This window comes from Serinus canaria, chromosome 1A (assembly GCF_022539315.1).
Source record: "Serinus canaria isolate serCan28SL12 chromosome 1A, serCan2020, whole genome shotgun sequence".
NCBI lineage: Eukaryota > Metazoa > Chordata > Aves > Passeriformes > Fringillidae > Serinus > Serinus canaria.
In genome coordinates, this window is record NC_066314.1 from 47,871,044 (window position 1) to 47,885,938 (window position 14,895).

General features: G+C 42.8%; 1 protein-coding gene across 1 annotated transcript; it reads right to left on the reverse strand.

Moving 5' to 3' along the window:
* Positions 1-1,569: 1,569 nt before the first annotated feature.
* Positions 1,570-14,684, reverse strand: XRCC6 (X-ray repair cross complementing 6). Its single transcript, XM_030237965.2, has 12 exons — positions 14,503-14,684; positions 14,285-14,394; positions 14,047-14,185; positions 11,536-11,790; positions 10,532-10,715; positions 9,009-9,195; positions 7,627-7,795; positions 6,316-6,477; positions 5,290-5,419; positions 4,489-4,589; positions 2,809-2,922; positions 1,570-2,047 (listed from the first exon to the last, which is right to left on the reverse strand). Exons 1-12 carry the CDS (start codon positions 14,588-14,590, stop codon positions 1,851-1,853), a joined length of 1,836 nt encoding a protein of 611 aa, XP_030093825.1. The 5' UTR covers positions 14,591-14,684; the 3' UTR covers positions 1,570-1,850.
* Between the last annotated feature and the right edge of the window lie 211 nt (positions 14,685-14,895).

The following is a 14,895-nucleotide window of genomic DNA, read 5'->3' on the forward strand; positions in this document are numbered from 1 at the left end:
GTAAATGGCTGATACCAGTAATCCTTGCTGAGATGAACTTGATCCAAATACTTCAGAATCCTTTTATTTGTATGAGGTTTAGAAGGGCTCCTGTTCTCTTCTACTGATGCTGACTGTTGAGCTAGTTGTGTCTAGAACTACAGCTTTGCCAGGGATTTGCCGTGTTGTACCAAGACAGATGATGTAAGAGAAAGCACACAAGGAGCAGAAATAAAGGCTACTTGAGCAAGCAAAACTGTCTTTTTCTGCTCTGAAGCATTCAATCAGCATCCCTTTTAAAGGTCTGCTTAATGTGATCGCCTGCTATTAAAAAAAACAACAACAAAAAAAAAAAGCCAGGAGGCAGATCTAATAACCTAGAACAAACATGCCATAATCATCCCAAGCCTGGCACAATGTGCCTGAGGGTTAGCAAGCCAAGAGAGATGTTAACAAGGGTACTTGCAGAATTAAATTCACAGAATTACAGACAGGACATTCTCACTATTCCACTCTTCAAGCCTTGCTAAGACAAGCATTTACAGTAATTCATGGCCCAAGGGCAAAATAAATTGAGTGCTTAGACAAATCTTTATAACTTATAACTAATCCAGGCTGATTGGAAGTGTAACAGGTAACATGGTATCATGGTTTCAGTACTGCAAGAGCTCAGTGCAAGCTCGCTGCTCTCTGGGGGAATTGTGGAGGTAGAAGTGAGCAGGATGCTGGCACAGCTAGGACAGTCACAGTGCCAGAAGGGTGGTCACAGCTGGCTCCAGGAGTGCCACACTACAGATGGTGACAGGGCAGTTTGTGAGTCACATACAGGAACCACTGGACACTAAAAACACTATGTAGACCAAGATGGACACCGCGGGTATCCAATGTTTGTGTCCCATAAAAAGTTAAGAGTTTCACTAAACAATTAGTAATTCCCTAAAACAAAAGCAAGAACTGTTTATTGGTTTTAGGCATCTTGCACTGCAAGACAGGTGGGGCATGCCAGGGATGGAAGTCTATAACCCAAAACACCCAGCTGCAGCCTTCTTAAATATGACTAAGAAAGTAAAAATACTGCGTGTAACAAGGGCTCTTTTCACAACTTGCTATTCTTCTCTTTTAAAAGCACATATTTGAGTACAGAAGCCTGCACAATAGTCTGACTCATTCACTTAGGTTGAAAAGCTCTATGCCATCTCAGTAATTTAATTGGGATAAATGCTTGCAGCCTTCTGGGGAAGCATTTTCCAGTTTTCCATTTTTAAACCAGCTGCTATTACCATTTAAAAATGGAAGACCTGTGTGAGCAGATTTAAGTGCCAGCTTTTTGCCCAAAGGATTGGATACAGCTTCCCAGTAATGATTTTTTTCCTTTAAGATTTGCTGGTAATATTTGTAACAGTGAGGCAGAAAAGAACCCAATTGGATTACTAGTAGTGATACTGGCTGTTTAGGAGAGTAATTTATACCCTCTGTTAGGACACAGACTTAATCTGCTGCTTGAATTCATGTGATGCCATTAACACAGATCATTGTGTTTTTTTACTCTGAAGTGAGTTCTGCTGTGTTTATGAAGCTGAGACGCCACAGTCAGTGTTGCAAAGGAAAAGGTCCAAACTTTTATTAAGAAACCAGCAAGGCACAACACTGTCCATAAGCAGTGGGTGAACTGAGTTCACAGGGAAGTTAGTTCTGCCTTTACCTACTGCCAACAGACTCCAACTTTGCAGAGATGTTTCACAACTAAGTAAAAATTTCTTCCACTGCTAGACAGAGCAACATTTAGTTGCCATCTCTTTCAAAACAAGATTAAATAGACACAGCACCCACAAAAGACAATCAAGATTCTAAGCAGACAGAAGTAAACCGGCTTAGTGCTCATTAAAGTATTCAGTTAAAGAATCCACAAGCTCCTGCTTCTTGCTTCCACACCTCAACCCCAAAAACTGACATGCATCCTTCAGGACAGGTACGGTGAGCTTGCCTAGAGTGCCTGTCTGCACACGTCTCCTCAGCTCATCTTTTGAGACTTCTACCTTGGGCCTCTTCTCAGTTTGACCATCAGAAGCTGGAAAGATACATTTTAGATCACAAAGATTTTAAAAATCAGAAAGACATCAATGTTTCATACACATACCATAGTTAATGGTGCTTTAACAGCCACACACTCACAGACCTAGTTTTCATGTTTTCTTTTAAGAAACAGGTGTCACTATATAAGTCATGCAGTATTTCATTGATAGGAGTGATCTTAACTGAAGTATGAAACTGTTCTGATGAAAACAGCACCCTCCAAACAAAACTTTTAAGGGATTCTCGTTGACACAGCAGAATGCAATGATTCCACAGGGAGCTCAGCTAACTGACATTCACTTTATGCAGTCTTTCATAGACTCCCAAATTACACATGGATTTCAGCATTGCTTACACATTTAGCCCTTAAGATACCCATCTTGGACTTGCTAAACAGCCCATGCATAAAAGTCTCACCAACACAAACTGAAAGCATAAGTGATTTTACTATTCTCTTGTAAAACAGAAAGTTGCTAAAATCATATATATATATATATACATATATGTGCTGCAGTAATTTACCCACATTACCTCCTATACTTCACCCTGCATTTTGTCACTCCAGTGACTCTCCAACTGGATACCACAATATTCTCTACTCTCTAAGAAGCAATACTGGATATAATACTTCATTGTGGAGATTGGCAAGAGTTGTTCCACAAACAGCTACTTTACACTATGAGACAAACTGAAAACACAGGAGCTTCTTAACAAAATTCAGACATTATATTTTGTGTCTGCACCACCATTACTTACCTTGTTTTCGCTTTACTGCCTTTGCATCAGGATTGTAGTCAGGGGGATAAACCAGCTGCTTAAACTCGTCCACGAGGCTGCCCAGCCTCTGGCTCATCTGTTCAGACTTTGGCACTGGCAAAAGATAAAGATTTGCCCTCTCAGAAACAGTGTGATCACAAGAAAGTCTGCAAGGCCATCCCTGCTGCCAGATAAACTATCAGCTCACCTGGTAGGAAAAAATACAACGCTCATTCTACAAAACCATCGGTGTATGGAACCACACAATACTTTCTTTTGTAGGATCATGTTAAACATTCACCAAGAAGGCACTCACAAAAGATGAACCAGCTTAGGTATGCCCTGCACTCTGTATTGGGATGTAACACCAGTTCATCAACTGCCCAGCTGTAACTTTAGGGTCTATGACCACCAGAGAGACCCCTGGGATAGAAGAACATGAGCACAAAGGAGAACTAACACATGTTAATGATTTTGGGGAAATGATTACCACATGTATGTCTCTTCTGAGAAAACCTACATAAACAGCTTTTTCTGTACTAGAGATGCACGATTTTGGTGGAGATATCCCTTCATGCATCCAGCACTGTAATAAAGAACGCCTGCTTCTTAGAGCTGCATTGCTGCTAACAAGTCTGTTTTTCAGTAACTTCACCAGACACAACTGTGCTTCTGAAATAATTAGTCTACAAGTGTCCTGCAAGCATGCAAAAGTGCAAATACTTGTATTAGGATACTCCCAAATGAGAAATTTACAGCTCTTGGTAATATCAAGAGTTTGGACATCTGGAATGCTGAATCCAGTTCTGGGTTGCCCAGCACAGGAGAGAAATGGAACTCCTGAACAGGCTCCAGCAGAGGACAATGAAGCTGATTACAGGACTGGAACAGCTTCTTTATGAGGAAAGTCTGAAGGAATTGCTCAGCCTCCAGAAGAGGTGACTGAGAGGGGAACCTCATGTAAGTATCTACAAGGAAGGTGTAAAGAGTATAGTGCCAGGCTCTTGGTGGTGCCAAGCAACAGGACAAGAGGCAATGGGCAGAAACTGAAGTACAGGAAGAGCCATCTGAACAGGAGGAAAACCTTTTCTGGGAAGGTGACTGAGCCCTGAAACAGGTCACCCACAGAGGTTGTAGGGTATTCCTCACTGAAGAAATAATTTAAGAGCTACCTGGAACGTAGCCTGTGCAATGTGCTGTAGGATAACCCTGCCTGGGCAGGGGGCTGGAACAGATGACCCACGGCGGTCCCTGCCCTCCTGATCCACTCTGTGATTGTGCAAGACACTTACAGCCGAACTCTCCCCATCACTAGGTGGCAGCGCTGCCCCCAGCAGAATAATTATCTTCACTCGGCCCATTTATCACACTGAAATATTAATGAGAATCTCGAACACTGGAATTTCAGAGAAAACATTTCTCACCATAGGAAAAAGGTGATTCAATTTTAATTTTGGATGGCAAAGTGTGCAATTTTTTCTTTACTTTAAAAGTGACAGCAATAGAAAATAAGGTTTTAGTATTTCAGAATGGACCCATCCAGAATCCTACAAAGTGAAACTGCACACAACTGAAATATCTCTTAAAAGACATTTGGGTTTGTAGTAGCACATATTTGACTCATAACAAAGTCACGAGTCCCCTACCCTGCCTCCCTTCACACCCTCCAATAGCTCTCACTTGTAAGATCCTCAGCTTGTTCTGGTTCCATCATATCCAGCGCCAAAGCCTCCAAATTCCTGAAGTGCTGCTGCAAAACTGGGTTCTCAAAGCTGTCAGCCCTGTCAAGAATCCCCCAAAATGTCAATGCATGCTGCCAAGAAGACAGACAAAACACTTAAGATCTACCACCACCTTATGTGAGAATAAAACTTCCCTCTGTCCCACACAACAATCCATTGCACCAGAACTGCTTTTCTTCTTTGCAATTCACCTGATGAATCACTATCCTGTCACGTATCAACCACATAAGAATGCTGTGTGAGAGTCACAAAGTTGTATGAAGCAAAAGAAGATAGTGGAATTATACTTTAATAACAGTTATGGTGGCTTCCACATATCTAGGAAAAAAATCTCCCATGAAAGTACTTCACAGCATTTATCCCAGCTATAATGAAAAAAAGACCTAACTCTTCTTTCTAAAGTGCTCTAATTTAAATGATCTGGGTCTGATCTGCTGTAGAGTGGCAGAATCACAATAAATTGTGATACCTCTGCAACAAATGACAACAGCCCAGAGAACAAGAGCAATTCTACAAAGAACTCCAGAACGTGCTACATAAAGCATTGTGGTGCCTGGGTGTCCAGAATGATTATGAATAAAGTTTGGACAAAGCTACTGCAAAGAGAAGCAATTTCTATCAAAATACATCAAAATCTGATCTCAGGAACACCACAGCTGAACAACATGTGCAACAGAGCAAGCTATGGTTGTGCTTTCTTCCCCATGCCACCCCCTGCACCCTATTTAGCTCCAGGTACCTGTATTTGAACCGCAGCTTCTGAATTATTTCCTTCATTTTGTCTACCTGCTCTTGGCTGGCTGGCACATTTTCTGTAACATCAACATTACGTTTGTCATCTGCATAGGGCAGAAAAATCATGTGGAAACCTACAGAGAAGAGAGGGAGGAAGACAACAGTTACACAGAAGCATGGTCTCAAAGTTATTTACAGAAAAACTAAGATGGTTATTATCTAGGTCTGATGACTCCAAACTACCTACCTGCTTTGTTGTTACCAACAGCAGCCCATAATACTTCCAACTGCAAACAGCAGGACACTCAATCCCAATCTCGGTGTTTGTAACCAACATCACTAATGGCTTTGTGACAGACATTCAGACTAAACTCACAGCTACCAATTGGGTACCAGAGACTTGCTTTATATGCAGGAGATCAACTAGTCCACCTCTCCCACTGGGTCTGAGCTTGAGAAAAATTTGTTTGAAAATCAAGATATTGCCCAGATTATTCTGAAATACTTTACTTTCTACACAAGCAGTGTTACTTCCCTACTTTACATCCTCCCAGAAGATGTTTTTGCACTTAAAGAGGTGAGAAAATGCAAAACAGCAGAAATCTGCTCCCTAATCATTCCCCACTCATCTGACACAGCATGAGGCTCACTATATGTGAGATTATTTATTTAATACTTTACAATCTATTCAAGGATACAACATAGTTCAAGAAAAGACATTCTAGTCTTCAAACAGGAAAAAAAGGCTTTTCATTTCTACATCAGTTATTTGAATCTTCAAAAAAGAGGTAGAAGGCAGAGAAAACACTCTAGCCAGGTCATACCTGAGCAAGCACTGATGCAACTGAGGCTTTAAAAATAGATTCAACATCAGATGCTTACACTGACAAAGCTGAAGAAAAGGAATGTTGGAAAGCATTTTCCCCAGTTTTAAGGTGGGGCGGCACTAAGAATATTTTCCCTCAATAGAGGATGTCATTACACTGACTACATCCAATCATACAGGAAAAAGCAGCATCTCTTCCCATACCTGGAGGGGCTATCTGCACTTTCTGCTCATCCAGCTCTTCCTCCTGGGGAACCAGGGCCACAAAGCGAGGGGGGACGTTGCGGCGAGGGGTGTACCTGCACAGCATCATCATCTCCCTCTCCAAGCACTTCCTCAGTAGGGCATTAAACAGAGTTGTACTCCCTGCAAAGGAAAGAGGGGACTGGTCACACTGACAGCTTTGCTCCTTTGTTTTGTTCTGGAATAGAACCCTAGATACTACAGTTTCAAAACCTGTGATTTCTTTGAAATGCTTGCATTATTGTGGAGGTAAAAAGCAAATTCTGGAAGGGAGAAGACACAAAATGGACCATGTTAGTGAGTCTCTCCTGACCAGCAGTGAGACTTCTGATGGAAGAGGTGAAATCACTCCCATCTGAGAGATTGAATACTGTGAAATTTTATCTACAAAGTCTATTTTTGTTCTGTGGGACATCACAATAGAAGCAGACCACAGACCTTTTGTGGAAGTAACACACTAAGAATTCAGACTTCAGTACTCTTCCTGAGGCACATTTTTGCCTCAGGTTTATTCCACCAGACATGGTGGTCAAGGAAAGATTGACATATAAAAAACATGGTTGAGCCAGGAAACTGCAGTTAGGGAAGCAAGCATAAGGGTCCTTCTTTAGTCAGACACTGCAAAGCTTTTGGTCATTACTCAGCCCTCTTTATCCACTGCTAGACCAAGGAGCTAAAGATTCTTTTCTTACTACTGCAGACTGGGATATATTTCTAGATAAACAGATGTATGTATACAAATAAAAAGGCAAAAATAAGCAGTTCTAAATGTCCTTGCCTCCTCTCTTTACAAGTCGGTAAAGTGCTGTTAATTCAACTATACTTCCTGACTATGGTGTTTCCACTCCTAGCTGATATGGACTTAAAACCAGCAATTGTCTCCCCTGGTTTGGGATTTAGGTTTTTCTTTGTTTTGTTGTTGGTTGGTTTTGTTTGGGCTTTTTTAACCATCTTTACCTTCTTGTCAGGTACTAGGATCCTTCACTTTCATGAATGGCTAAAACAAGTACTTTGTGACTACATCTGCATGGTCTAATTGGCGGCTTGTCATGATGGATAAAATTGAAGCACAATTGGCTGCTCTGCTATAGAAGAAAACAAGAAATATCTGCAGCTGAGAGGGGCAACAACAGTTAATTCAGTTCTTCTTAACATTAGCAAGTTTTTAAGTTAGACAAAGCTTTTACACTCAATGATCCCCCCAAACACACTATGGATCAGCAGGTTACACTAATGCAAGGTGATAAATCTTCTCTTGCCATCTTTGCTCACCTTTCACCAGGGACTCCTCAGGATAGATGAACTGGGAGGGCCTGACATGGTGGTGCTGTTTTAGCATTGAAAGTGGTTTGAAGCCAATTAGAACCAAACCTGGAGAATCAAACTGCTTTAATTCTTCTGTCTCCTCTTTCTCCAGCACAATCTGTCGGTTTCCATATGTCTAAACCAGGAAAGAGCAGATGATAGGGCTGCCAACATAAAAAAAATTAAGAACAGAAGGCAGGACAGGGCAGGTAGAGCAGAAAAGGATGTAATTGCCATGTTCCACTATTTAAAAGAAGGTTATTGACAAGACAGTGTAAACCCTTATGAGTAGTGCACACTGAAATGGGAAGTGACAGTCTGTGACCATTATCCCAAGGGAAACTCTACCTGAACGAAAGCAAAATGCACTTTTCTAAGAAAATGGCTAAGCTCTGATACAGAGAGGCTGTCACGTCTCATCTGGGGAGTTCTTCAGAGGTGTCCCAAAAAAACCCTGAGCAACCTGACCTGGCTTTGCTCTGGGCCAGGTTATGCCAGACTTTTTTCAGAGGTCCTGTCCAATTGTGAACTTGCTTCAGTCAGCTACCTGCTCCTGACAGAAACAGTGACTGAGTAACAATGTTTCTGTAGCACCACTCATGCCTCACAAAATCAAAACCACATTATAGTTCAGCAGCTGAAGGTTGACATCAGGGCTTAATGCTCAGCTTTCTGTTTATCTCCTATACTTTATTTCAATAAACTATTATCCATTATAAATAGACCTAATACTTCATTTTAAGACAACAACTTTAAAAACTACTAACATGGAAGAAGACACAAAGCACACATGTAACAGTGTACCTAGCAACTACATAACCTGTTTTGAAATAAAGCTGTGCTTGATCATAAAGTGACACTCAATTTACATCAGCCAAACTATCAAGCAGGAAGGCAACACAAAGAAAAACTTATACAAAAAACTCCAAAGGAAATGTGCCTTTTGTTTGGAAAACAGCTTCAACTCCCCTGTGATTCACACTTGTATGTTTAACAAAATGGACCAAATCTGTTCCTAACCAACCAAAAGCTGGCAGCAGTGGCAACGGCAAAGGGTCACACAAGGTCAGCCTCTGACAACCTCGTTCTGCCTTACAGAAAGAAATGACCTCTGCTCCTGACAGCACTTCCACCAGCAGCTATGCCTTCCCCTGACAGCCAGGCAGGGACACAACCCATTCTCACCCTGCAGAGCTCACAACACCACCAGCCTGGCCCCAGAGGCATACAGATGCAAATATTTCTGTATCTCATCTTGAAAGCGCAATACAAACAAAAGCAGAAAGGGAACTGGCATCTCCCTCACACATCAGAGACAAGAAAAAGCAGGCACATATTCCAAAAGTTACCTGAGCCCTTTTAGTGTCACCGGACAGGAGCAAGCTGCCTGTTTTTCCACTAAACATCCTTGTTTTGGTTTTAACTGGTTCATTAGTTCCCCGATAAAGTTTCACTGGATATGGTTTATAGGCTTTTTGGATAAGGTTGTAAACACCAACAGAAAGTGCCACATCTTTGCCCAGATGCAGATTTAGCCTGTGTAAAAAAGCAGATACAGACTTGAGATTCCTGAAACATCACTACTGCAGAAGAAAATCACCCCCTCATTTAAGTTATTTCCTTTGACCTTCTCTCCTTCTCCTCCCCCAAAATCACACGTATCTTTGGAAACATACCATCACTTGAGTCATAATCTCACTTGAATAAAAATGTTCTTGCAATATCATTTCTCATCATAAAAGTTATCTAAACACAAATAATTTACCATATTTCTTTGACCTTTATTTCACTGAAGGGCAGCTATGCTCAAACAGAGCACAGGACAAGTGCCCATTTGGGTACCCCAATTATGCTTATTGTAATGTCCATGAATTCTCATAGCTGTTTGCACAGAAGGCAAAATTCTCCCCCAAAAAACCCACTAAGACAAACAACACCAAGATTTAAGAAAAAATATAAATAGAGGTTAGAGAAAAAATTGAGTGCAAAAGTTTAAAATTAGAGGTAATCTTCAAGTTATAAGAGCAGAAGAGTGAGTTACTACAAATGCAACTTCCTCTCTTGTAAAAGGAATCACTGGTTTGGGATTCTTCCTCCCCAGCTATTAGAAAACTTAAGGAACATTCCCAGGAAAGAAAAGAAAGCTGCAAGCAGGAGCAAGAACGCCAGGGACAACAGCTTAGGTTGGGACACTTTATAAATATTTATTGGAAAAAAAAACATTAGGCCTTGAAGTTCATTCCCTTACTGTGCTTCCACAGCATTCTGCTAGGAACTCACTCCCTGAAAAAACAACTGTTAGAGAGCATGTGCTTCCAAAAATACTTTCTATCTGCTTTGTCAAGATCCCTGTAATCTTTCTTAAGTATCTCTAATCTTTTAGTAGGAGATTAGAAATATCAAGGCTGTGTGAATCCATGCCAAGTACCTAGACAGTCTGGCAACATATAACTGTTTAATAACAGGAAAAAATACCTAGTATTCACATTCAGATGCATTTTTTAAGCTAATGTTGGCAAGAAAAACCTAATTTCAATCAGATTTCACTATACATTATTTTTTATGCTGCGGCTTTTTAAGTACGTACTTGGCAATTATGTAATTTTTTTAACAAATTATCATTTCTGACCAAGCTCAATACAGGAGATATCACACAGAGGAAACAAGAGGTCCACTCTGCTCTTCTCATCCACAAATATCCTTGGAAACTACAGAAGAAACACCAATCTTGGACTAAAGAATTAAGACTGAAGAATGTTAGCACTTTAAAGTGCCTTTAAAGACCAATCATTCCAGAAGAGGAAAGTGAGATGCAGTTTGAAAATGACACCAGGTGCCCCTGCTGAATGATGTACCATAAGTAGGCACAAACCTGACTAAAGCCCTTTTCTTTGTCTCCTTTGCTCGTACTTTCTTCATGAGATGTTCCAGTTTCTCTGACTCTCTAGGTTGGATCCCAAGGTCCTCATCCTCTGCTACATTTATAATATCCCTGTAGAACAAAGAGATATCAAACCCTCCAGGCTTCTTCAAGTGCATCAAGTCCAAGATGATGCCTAGAAACAATGGAAGAGATAAGAGCAGGGTAAGAAACTGCTTGTTTCTTGCATCAGCATGTATCCCAGATTTCTCTATCTACACAAATAATTTAAGAATAAGGTCCAAATTGTCATCTGTACCAGATGTGAAATATTCTGGAGAAAGGGAATATTAACTTCAGTCAAAACAATGCAGAATAGAAATTGTTTCCTCTCTAAGTAAGAATGTAGACAGCCATGAATATGAAATGGCTCTGATAAGCTCCTATAAAATATAATCTTACCTCAGGCACAGAGGGGACTAACAAGTTCAGAACATCCCCCTGCCTTTAGTTATAGGGGCTAATGGATTAAGGAAACCTCACAGCTTCTAAAATTCAGGACATCTCCTGAATTCCAATATCACTGGTTACCTCAGCTACACAGTTGAACTAATGCTGTCTACTCTCTGAGCTCAGGCTGATGTCCTTCAGCTAATTCAAAATGGAACCATTAAAGTAATTTTCCTTTAGTGTTAACTTGGTGTTATTATTCCCTTGCTGGAAAACGGTACAGTAACAAAAAAAGTCTAATTTCTTGGCCCTGTTATGTCCCCATTTATGCTGTCAAACTAGAAGGAGATTCCAGAAAACAAGTGCTAGCTACCGAATACCTGATCAGAAAACATATATTCTAATTAAGACTAGATACCAAATTTCTAGTTTAGGAACTTTCAGAAACATTCCCCAGTTCTGATGGTTTTACATCTTTTTCCATCCCAAAGCAGCAATGCCGTTAACATCTGCTGCAAAGATTCACCACCTTTACTGTGTCTAAAACCAAAAGGGGAAACAATGACCTGTGTCTCTCAGATCCCCAGCTCTGGTCCTGGCCAGCTTGGCTTTAGCGCTGTCATTGGCATGAGGGTCATCCTCGTTGGTGAAGAGCATGATCCTCTTGTGGCTCAGCCTGAGGCGGACGTCGCTGAAGAGGTTGGAGCAGGCCCAGAGCGCTTCCCCCAGGGAATAGTCAGTGCTGTGGCCAAAGCTCTCCCGGAACAGGGCCCGGCCCTCCTCTCCCCTGTACTGGTCCAGCTCCAGAACACGCTTCGCACCTGGGGGGGGCAAAGCAGCCACAGGCATTGGGAATGCTGCCAGAAGCACCACGAGCTCTTCCCAGTATGCACCTTGCAGCTGACATCTCAGGAATGCTCCCAAGCACCTCTGTGGCAATGTCCTTCCACAGCTGGCTGAGAGAACAGTCCAGCATGGCCCAACATCACAAGCCAGTTACCACTGAAAGCACTGCTAGGGCTAGAGGGCACAAAACGCCCTGGCACCAATGTGGGCTCTTTTTGTGGGAAAAGACAGGGAGCAGAGGATTGCAAACCCCCTTCTATGAATGCCAAGTGCTCAGCAGCAAAGACAGCAAATTGCAGACTGCTGTACCACCACAGAAAGGAGAGGAGCCTGAAATGCATCCTGCATCTCCACAGCATGCTGGGAAGGTGGAGAGCTCCTCCTCCTCCTCCTTCCTCACCCCTCATATCAGAGAGAATCCACACAGAGGTGAGACAAAGCCCACAGATCACCGTGCTGAACACAGCAACATTCAGGTCAGGTGTCCACAGCCTTGCTGCAGCTCTGAGGATTACTTCAGCCCAGGTAGAACTCCTTTTCCTACCTGTCTAACAGCAGGTTCTGTTCTCTCCTGTTACTCTAGGGAGACAAGCTTTCATTTTTCAGCCACTGCATTCTGCAGAGCTTCTTCCTTTGTCCTTCACTTAAGCTCTACAGCACTTACAAAATTTCATTTGAAAATGTTTTCCTCTGCCTTTACTATTTTATTTTCATCTCCTCATCTGTCCTTTAGTGTAAATGTTCATAATTATTTATTCCATTATAATCACCTACAGCATGTCTTCCTTCTCCAGAGAACTGCTCTGCAGGGACAGCAAATACACGATTCTGCTCCTTTTGAACTCATGGCTTAAGTTTTAGCTTTCATATTTTCTAACTTCTATACTACATTGGTATATGATTCTGAACTTCATATAATGTTTTAGCAAGTTCTCTTCACAGGGCAGTTAGACAAAGCAATCCTTTTCCAGCCTGAGAGCCAAGGACACCATGGCAGCTTCAGGCCCAAAAAGTGTAAACAGCAGCAAATTGAGGAGAGCAGTCTGGGAGGATGGGACTTCATAACCTGAAGCTGCAACTGGACAATTAACCCCAACATGTAAACGGACCAAAACTTATAAAAGTGTGACACCTCGTGACCCGGGGTCTGTCTTGGGTGGAGCCATGGCCGGGCTCTTGCAGTGCCCAAGGTGTATCCTTTGAGGGCCTTTTAATAAATACCTACTTTATTCCTTTCACTCTGTCTAGCCTCTGCTCCAGGTAGCCTCACAAGGCATCAGAACAACACCCACCTTTCACCTGTGCTGTTTTTATCCTCATGGTGAGGCTACTGCCTCTAACATGGGAGAAAGGACAAGCAGGGAAGAAGGAGGAAAATGAAAATGCAGGCACTGTCTGCCAGAAAAGGGAGAAGAACCTAAGGCAGTCCTATCATGTCTCTATTGTAATTAATTCTGAAAATAGGACAAGGCTCAATTCTTTCAGGAGAAGCCCCTGCACCATCTCGTAAAGAAAATTAAATCAAACATCCTCAGAGATAAAGGCTGTATCAAAATTTGTAGACAAAATCCCCACAGAAGACTCCCAACTGCCAGACAATCTGTCACCACTAGCATGTATTCTTTGCACTTCTCCTACTGCCTTTCCAATTCAGCAACCAGCAGTTGCTATCAAGCAGATGGTACGTAATCTCAAGAAAATGAAAGAGCAAAATTCAAGAATTGCAGAACTTGTTATGAAACCATAACAAGGCTACCATATTGAACCACCTGCTCTAGCTGACACTGCCTGAGCAGGAGGGCTGGACAAGATGACCTCCAAAATCCCATCCAACCTCAGCTGTTCTGTGATAGTCTCCATCAGCTGGAATCTGTGGTGCCTTAACACAGACACACACTTTTCTTAGGGACATTCAGGAGTTCTGTTGAGATACTCTAAGGTTTAGCATAGTTTAGATGCACTCTAAGGTTTAAATAGTAAGTGAAGCCGCTACATTAAAATATAAGAAAAGGCATAGAAAAGGATCTGAACCAACTCTAAGAGAAAATGCTAGGCTCTCATGAAGTTTCCAAGATTTCAATAAATACCTAAATCTATCCCCACCACCAACAGTAGATTTCAGTAAGAAGAACTTATCTGATAGCGCTCTGATTTTAGAGTTCAGTTATTGACAATGCTACTACACCAATTTCCTTACTCTCTCTTTTTACTCAACCTTCATACCACTTTACCTGGATTGTCCAGCTCCTGGAGAACATAAATGTGCTTGAAATCTGCCGAATTCTTGTTGTTTTCTGTACCATAGAACACAACACTTAAGAGGTCCCTGTCACTGCTGATAATTTTGCTGGTATACACATTCCGGATGCACTGAAAAAAAACGCACCCAGGTCAAAATGACAAGAAAATAGTTTTCAGAAAGGAGTGTGAAAGTCTGGTCTTAGCAATTATCAGTTTATCCATCCCTACCTGGATGGTCATGTCGAAGGGAGTCTCTGAGTCCCCGTTGGACTCGAACATGGCCTTGGAGGCATCCACCAAGAAGATGAGGCTGTCCCTGCCCGAAAACCTCTGCTCCGCTACGGAACGGGGGAAACAGTTTTAGCAGCGGCCCCTCAGCCGGTGGAGCCTGGAGAGCAGGCAGTGGGCCCCGATCTGCCCTCCGTAAGGGGGTGGGGAGCCCTTACCGACCGCCTCGGCCCCTTCCTCCTCTTCCTGCTGCTCCTCCTCATCGTCCAGCCCCTCGCCCCGGTAGAACGACCCCCATCCCGCCATGGCCCGCGCCAGACACAGCGCCCGCGCCCCGCGGCCCCGCTCACGCTCGGCCGACCGCCGTTCACCAAATCGCCCCGCCCCTGCAATAACACTGACCAATGGCGAGAGCGGGAATGGGTCGGGCTCCGCCTCTCCCGGTGCATTTGCCCCTCCCCCCAACGCGGACTGGCTGAAGTGGGGTAGCGAAGGGCGGGAGCTCCTCACGCGCTGCTCGCGACTCCGAGCCTCAGCCAATGACGGCGGGACTTGTCTGTACCCACACCCCCCCCACCCCCACCCCCGCCTGTAGCTCCGCCCCGGCTCTG